This window comes from Plecotus auritus, assembly GCF_963455305.1.
Source record: "Plecotus auritus genome assembly, chromosome: 12".
Lineage (NCBI taxonomy): Eukaryota > Metazoa > Chordata > Mammalia > Chiroptera > Vespertilionidae > Plecotus > Plecotus auritus.
In genome coordinates this window covers 29,379,845-29,386,644 of record NC_137778.1, presented here as the reverse complement: position 1 = coordinate 29,386,644, position 6,800 = coordinate 29,379,845, and the positions used below count along the sequence as shown (strand labels likewise).

Genomic DNA, 6,800 nt, shown 5'->3' with positions numbered 1-6,800 from the left:
GATACCGAGAGGGTCAAGTAGGAGGAAAAAATAGGAGAACATGGTATCTTCAAAGACAAGAAAGGGAAAAAGCCAAGAAGAAAGATGCTGCTTTTCTGGGTAAACGCCTGTTAGCGTTTGAGATGCAGGCGGAGAAATGGCCACTTTTTGGTTGCTGAAAACTTGATCCAGAGCCCGGCCTGGGAATAGGCAGTGGAGTGCAGGGAAGGAAGAGAACACATTCTGCTTGATAAGGAGCAGAGATACCGTGTGGCAGCTGAAAGGAATGTCAATCTTGAGAGAGTTTTATCTGTAAGAGACACTAGAACAGATTTCATTGATGATAAAAAATAATCCAGACGAGAAGGAGGGAATTGAAATTTATTGAAGGCTTACATAGTGTGTTAGAGTTTTACAAACATTTGTCCTCGCGATGTTTTACAGGTCAGGAAATTGAGGTTAAATAACTTGCCCAAGGTCATGCAGCTAGAGGTGGCAGAGCTGAGAGGCCACCCAGGTTTTTATGACTCTTCCTGCTTCACCACCCAGTTGTATAGGCACACAGTCCCTTATGCTTAAACACCCTGGACATGCCTTGCCCTGGCCATAGTGCCCCTGGCACATCAGAGAGAGTTACTCTCATGCTGGGGGGTTGGGGGTGGGGCAGGACTTGATTATTTTCTTCCTCCAGTGCTGTAAGCAGGGTATCTTCCCGCCACAGCCTGAACACCCATGCAGTACAGGACAGAAGCTCTCCCAGGCCAGAGGAGCAGAGGCAAGCAGCAGGAGGCCCCGAGGTAGGAGAGAAAGGAATAACATTGGGGTATACAGCGAGTTTCTTTCAGTGTCAGCCAGTGCAAGGGAATGTTGGAGGCTGCTGGTCCCAACCAGCCGGGGCCTGTGGCCCCAGCATTCATCTGGATCTGTTCAATGTAGCAAGAAGCCCGCATCAGAGCCCTGTCTCCCGGGTGCCCCCATTGAGGCTGAGGCTGTGGGGGCGGGTGCCCCGCTCAAGCCTGCGGCCAGAAAGGAGGCGCCGCAGGGAGGAGCCGGAGCTCAGGTCCCCGCAGCTTCTAAGATGGAGACTCTCTCGGCCTGGCCGTCCCCACCGGCTCCGGGGCACCTGAAGGGGGACACAGGAGAGGACATCCATGTGGCCCAACCTGAAGCTCCAGGCTTTTCTGGGTACCTTCCCAGGCTCCCCTAATGCCTACCTGCTTATGCCCATGGGCTCCATTCCCACTGGGGTCCGGGGTCTTCCTGGACATCTGGAGGAAACGCGTGACCAAGGCCCGGCCTGGCCAGCTGCCCTTCAGGTCTCCCAGGGAGTGGGCAGGTGTAGGGCCCGAGGGCAAGGGGACCTTCCGGTAGGTGGGAACAGGGCGCCGTTTCTCGGCTGAATGAGCACGTAGCAACTTGGGGGAAGGGCAGCGGGCTAGATGGAAGAGGCAGGCTTCAGAGCAGAGCCCTGGAGAGAGAGAGAGAGAGAGAGAGAGAGAGAGAGAGAGAGAGAGAGAGAGAGAGAGAGAATGGGTGGGATGGGAGGAGCAGAGAGGGCCAGGTAGCACACCCCCAGCCCCCAGCCCCTGGGCACTAACCACACGCCTGACCTGTATCTGCAGAGGAAACAGAAGCAGCTTCTTCCTCAAACACTTTGGTATAAAGGTCCCTGAAGTCAGCTGGGAGGGGGGGGAGGCAGACAGGACCTTGCTCAATGGACACACCTGCCCAGCCTACCACCCTCCTGTGAGAATTCAAGCCCAGAGGAGCTTTCACAGCTCCCGCACCCCATCCCCAACCAAGGGGACACCATCTCTGCCCACAGGTGGTACAATTCACCAAGGCAGGGACCAAGGCGGTATCGTTCACAGCGACATCCCCCCCAGTGCCTGGGACAGGATGGTGATCATGAGCGCTGTGCGTGCTAAGCATTTTACTTGCATCACCTCACTTCTCAGTAACTCTAAAGCACCTATGCTGGAAGTGCTATTGCTATGCCTGTTTTATAGGTAAGAAACAGGCTTGGTGGCTGGCCCAAGCTGGGAGCTGTGGGTTTGGGTTTCAAAAACAAACCCTCTTTTAGCCACAAAGCTACGGATGCTGTGTTTCTAGGAGGCGAGCACTCAGGAACTGTCTACCGCAGGGTGAACTGGCTCTTTCATCCTCTTCAGGGACCTCACCAGTTCCAGATCCTGGTGGCCATCGCTGGTCTTCAACTCCCAGCGCCTACCTTTTCCTGAACCTTGGGGTGGGGGTGGGGGGAGGGTGGGTACTCACCGGTGTTGCTGGAGGTGGCGATGCCTGGGTCACTGTGTGACCGTGGCAGCAGCAGCGGTGGCGCGGGAGCCGGATGAGGAGGCCGGTGCCCGGGTGGGGTGAGGGAACCTGAGCTGTCGCTGAAGCGGCGAGTGGGGGCTCTTGTGGGAGGGGCTGCAGCTGGGCGGCTGCCTCCCCGGGGGACCCGCCGCCTTAGCTCGGGGAAGCAGGGTGCCACCCAGGGCGGCCAGCCCTCCAGCCGGTGGCAGCTGCGGGCAGCTGTGGGGGCACCCAGTGGCGGTGGGGCCTCCGGGGCAGAGCAGGAATAGGAGCGCGCGGCCCGAGGGGGCCGCCGGGGCAGCGGGCTGTCCTCAAAGGGGCCGCGCAGGCCGCAGTCCAGGCTGAGGCAGTAGCCGGCGCGGCTGCGCTGAATGGAGCGGAAGAGCACGTAGTCCACGGAGCGGACGGAGCCCTGCAGCTCCAGCAGGCAGGAGTCCTCCGACGGGCTGGAGCCCCCGGGGAGGTCGCCGATGGCCGACAACACCAGGGACCCGCTGTCCATGGACACTGTGGGCAGCAGGGGGCGCTGGATAGCACCAGCCCGACCCGGCCTGGGCAGTTTCTCTGTGCTCAGGCCCAGCCTCTGGGGGCCACTCTGCCTCCTTTTATCTCAAAGGAGACTGTGAAGTCCAGGATTCCAAGAAGCCACCGCCCTCGCTTGTCCACACACCACCAACTCAGCCTTGTCTCCCCCTTTTTTGCTCCCACCCCGCTTTGCTATCCCAGGCAGCCGGCCCTTGTCCATCCTCCCCACTTTCTGCTCACCATCTACAATGGAGGCCACTCGCTCGCAGATGCAAGAGCCATCATGAAGCTGAGGATCAAACAGAGTGGCCTGAAGAAGACACAAGGGTCAAAGGTCTAGCTCTACACACCGACATGGCCACCCCCATGTGCTGGACAGAACTGTGGACGTTCTAGATTCCAGACCCCGCGGTGTCACTTTGTACAAGTCACCTACGTGGGCCTCTGTTTTACAGAAATAATGGCTCCTCCCCCACCCATCTCACCGGGTTCTAGGGAAGACCAAAGATGGCAGCGGATGTGTTCGCGCGGTAAGACCATGGGAACTATCATTATCTGTGTCCAATGACGGCAGCTCACTCAGCTTTCCTGCTCTAGCCCTGGCTCCCTGGCCCACACCAAGCCTTGCTCTCACCTGGCTGTCTCCTCGTAGCCCCATAACGGCCTCATAAGAAGGGGGGCAATCAGTAGGGTACAAGGGCACTGGGCTGTCCATGGAGCCATTATAGGTGATGCTGGTGGGAAGAGGGAGAGGGGTCAAAGACTAGAGAACTATTCCACAAAGATCCTCCCCACCAAGAAGCCCGCAGCCAAAGCCCCCTTCCCCTGCCTTCGTTTCCCCAGCAGGAGTGCGCCAGGCCTCACCTCTGTGCATCTGTTTCTGAGCTGCAGGTGTACTCTGGGGGATAGTAGGGAGGTGGGGGCACAGGTGGTACAAATTCCTCCAAGTCCAACATGGTGTGCAGGAGAGGGGCCGGGGGCGAGGAGGTACAAGCCAGAGGCCCCAGGGGACCTGAGACCGAGCGCTCAGGGGCCAGCTGCTGGGGAGCAAGCAATAACCCTGGTTTCTGGTTATTGGGCTCCCAAACTCCTGGCCTCATGTACATTTTCTGGCCCCGCCCTCAAAGCTGCTCAGCTTGGCCCCTCCCTCAGCCAGAAACAGCCCCTCCTCTAACCCTGCCTTCACCCAGGACCTCCAGCTCTGGCCCTGCCCATCCAAAATAATTCCTCCTCTTTATGACCCCATCTACATCCAGAATCACCACCTGCTCTGTCCTCACCAGAACATCAACCCTTCATCCCCACCCCCACCTAGGACCTTTTTGACTCCAACCCCTCTCCTGGCCCCAGGCTGGCATCACATACTTTCTTACTCCCTGTCCTTCCTCTCCTCACCACCACCCCCCCCCCCTCGGGCCCCCTTAACATCCCTACAATAATAGACATTCCTAATGGGTGATCTACAGCCCCTGGTGCTTAGAAGAATCACTGTAGTCACAACCCCCTCAACCCCAGTCCCAGCACATACACCCCTGCCACCCCTCCATTACATCTGCTTGGCCTTGACCCCGCTCCCCCCTCACCGTGTGCATGAGGTCAAGGGAGAATATTTGGAGGCAGCAGACAATAGCTGAGAGGGTACAGATTATGGTGGCACAAATGGTAAGTCCGCAGACGCTGAAGAGCAGGTTCTGGGAAAAGAAAGAAAGAGGGATGTATGAGGGGAATGGGTAAATCCCACATATCCTGGGCCTGTGAGGACCCCAGGAGGGGAGGCATGGTGGGGGAGAAAGGAATGGGAGAGCTGGGGGGGGGGGCATGCTCACCTTGAGGGCCCCTCGGGCTTCATCACAGGTGGAGTTAGGGGCAACTTTTAGTTCCTGCCCTGACTCTGGACAGGGCCGGAGGAGGGGAACAGAGGGACAGCACACACAGACCTTTCCTTCCTGAGTGGGAGTGGGGAGGGTGAGACAGACTGAGTCAGGTGTCCCTCACATCTCCCCCAACCAGTTCTCTCCGGCTCGCCCTCCTCAAATCTCACCATGGAGCAGTGTCGGAAGTCTCGGGCCAGCTGAGCGTTCTTACAGGAGAGAACAGAGCCAGCCATACTGAGCATGACACACAGCACCGAAAGCAAGGAGAAGAAGGAGATCTGGGGAACAGGGTGCGGATCAGGGCTGGGACGCTCAGGAGTGGGGGCTACCAACGAGGGAGCCACCCTCCTTCACACTCATTCGTGCCTGGGTGACAGGAACTGGAGAGCCAGTTCCCTTCTTGAGGGCATAAATGGGCATCCCCTCGGGTGCTGGGCACCTGCCTCCCAGTGGACACCAGACCCTGGCACCTACCACTAAAGTGAATGGCCGCTTCCAGGACACAATGCCAACTACCCCGGAGAACGCCAGCTGGGGACAGAGTGGGCACAGGCTCAGCCTGGCAGGGGAGGCACCTGAGTGAGCCCCTCACCACAGGGTGCACCCAGCCCTTTCAGGAGGGAGAGGGCCAGGAGAGAGAGGAGAGGCCAGGATTTGAACTGGCAGCTGGTGTGGAGGGGTGGGGCCCAAGGAGCCGCCCCCACCCAACAACTGTGCACCCAACTCACCGAGAATCCAGCCCAAGACGGGCAGGACCTCTTGATGCTCTCGGTGGTGGTGACAGAGGAGGCCACCATGCTGAAGGTGACCACCAGGATGCCCAGAAGCACCTGGGCCAGCCCCAGCGTGAGCAGGGCCTGCAGCCAGGGTCGGTGGAGGCCGAGGTGGGTAAGGCCCCGGGTACTAGGCCGACTGGTAAGCGAGCGGCTGGAGTCACTAGGCGAGGGCATCATGCCTGCCGCCCGGTTGCCTGCGCCTCGCTCGGCCCCCCCTGGCACTTGGGAGCATCTCAGAGGAGCCCAGGGCCCCGTCCTTCCTCCTCTCCACCCCACTCGCTCTAGAGCCCACCCCCTGGCTGGGTCCCCTGGGGCATGGCTCAGGGACTCCAGCTGGAGGGGGGGTCAAGGCAGGGAAGTCACAGAGGGGCCGCGGAGTGCTCCCTCCCCACCACGGGCACTGGATGGGCACCGTGCCCAGGATGGCGATGAGGGCGCTGGGACACAGGCTCATCGCATCTCCCTAGGGAAGAGGGGCGCCGAGAAGGGCAGGTCCGGGAGTGAGGAGAGGGAGTGAGGAGAGGACGGAGGTCGGGAGCCCAGGAAAGGATGGGGAAGGTGAAATCCAGAGGATGGGAAAGAAGTCTAGGGAAGAGGGGAGGGGTCGGCGTAGGTGACTCTAGAGGGGCGGTGGACGTGCCTCCGGAGTGTCCAGTGGGATCCAAGGCTGGTTGATGGGATAGGCCAAGGTACCGCTGTCTCCAGTCGCCAGCCCTGCTCCCCTCCCCACCACGCTCCGCTCCCCCACCTCCGGCTGCAGTGGGTTTGGAGGCAGGGGGTGGGGATGGGATGGTGCGAGAGGAGGAGCGTGGCTGCGCGGTGCATCCCGGGAGTTGTAGTCAGCATAGGAGACCCTGGGGCGGGGGTGGGGGCAGGAGCTGGCCACAGAGCAAGCAGGCAGGTCTACGGGTAAGGTAAGTGCTCTCCAGTCCCTGCCTCTACCGGGACCCAGGCCCGAGCCAACAACCCTTTGGGCGCTCGCCCCACCCAGCCTCTCAGTCCCCCCGCCCCCAGCCCCCGCCCCACTGCGTTCTCAGCAGAGGCAGCGGCTCTTTCCGGGTCATTAATGGAAGGGTGCGGAGCAGGGCTCCCTGGTGAATCTGTGATTCCACGCCCAACCGTGGACTTCCCTCCTTCTTCCTGCACCAGCCATCCTGCCACCCAGCTCTGCTGCCCCACCCTGACAGCTGGCAGTTCACACTAAGGCCAGGCCAGACCTTCCCTCTGGAATTCATACTCTGCCTTCACTCCAGTTCCCTCCTCACTTTTTTTTTTTTAAATCCTTACCCAGGATATTTCTCCATTGATTTCTTAGAGAGAGTGGACGATG

At 59.8% G+C, this 6,800-nt stretch overlaps 1 protein-coding gene across 9 annotated transcripts; it reads right to left on the bottom strand.

The window, feature by feature from the left end:
• Positions 1-343: 343 nt before the first annotated feature.
• ENTREP3 (endosomal transmembrane epsin interactor 3) lies at positions 344-6,231 on the bottom strand. Of its 9 annotated transcripts, none has more exons than XM_080648074.1 (12): positions 5,423-6,231; positions 5,169-5,225; positions 4,862-4,900; positions 4,647-4,766; positions 4,404-4,511; positions 3,685-3,857; positions 3,455-3,554; positions 3,061-3,130; positions 2,257-2,802; positions 1,590-1,658; positions 1,194-1,447; positions 344-1,102 (listed from the first exon to the last, which is right to left on the bottom strand). In XM_080648074.1, exons 1-12 carry the CDS (start codon positions 5,645-5,647, stop codon positions 929-931), a joined length of 1,935 nt encoding a protein of 644 aa, XP_080504200.1. In that variant the 5' UTR covers positions 5,648-6,231; the 3' UTR covers positions 344-928. The 9 variants fall into 9 exon arrangements, with proteins under 9 accessions (XP_080504200.1, XP_080504196.1, XP_080504195.1 ...); XM_080648070.1 differs by having other exon boundaries at positions 4,862-4,972; positions 5,423-6,228; XM_080648069.1 differs by having other exon boundaries at positions 3,685-3,860; positions 4,862-4,972; positions 5,423-5,797.
• Positions 6,232-6,800: the final 569 nt, after the last annotated feature.

What these genes read in the sequence shown, in the direction of transcription:
- ENTREP3 (XM_080648069.1), bottom strand. Translation starts at nt 5,647, where the DNA reads ATGATGCCCTCGCCTAGTGACTCCAGCCGCTCGCTTACCAGTCGGCCT. An exon ending in TCAGAAACAGATGCACAGAG is followed by an intron (nt 3,555 to 3,684) that starts GTGAGGCCTGGC and finishes TCTTCCCACCAG; the next exon opens with CATCACCTATAATGGCTCCA. An exon ending in GAGCCCATGGGCATAAGCAG is followed by an intron (nt 1,103 to 1,193) that starts GTAGGCATTAGG and finishes GTCCCCCTTCAG; the next exon opens with GTGCCCCGGAGCCGGTGGGG.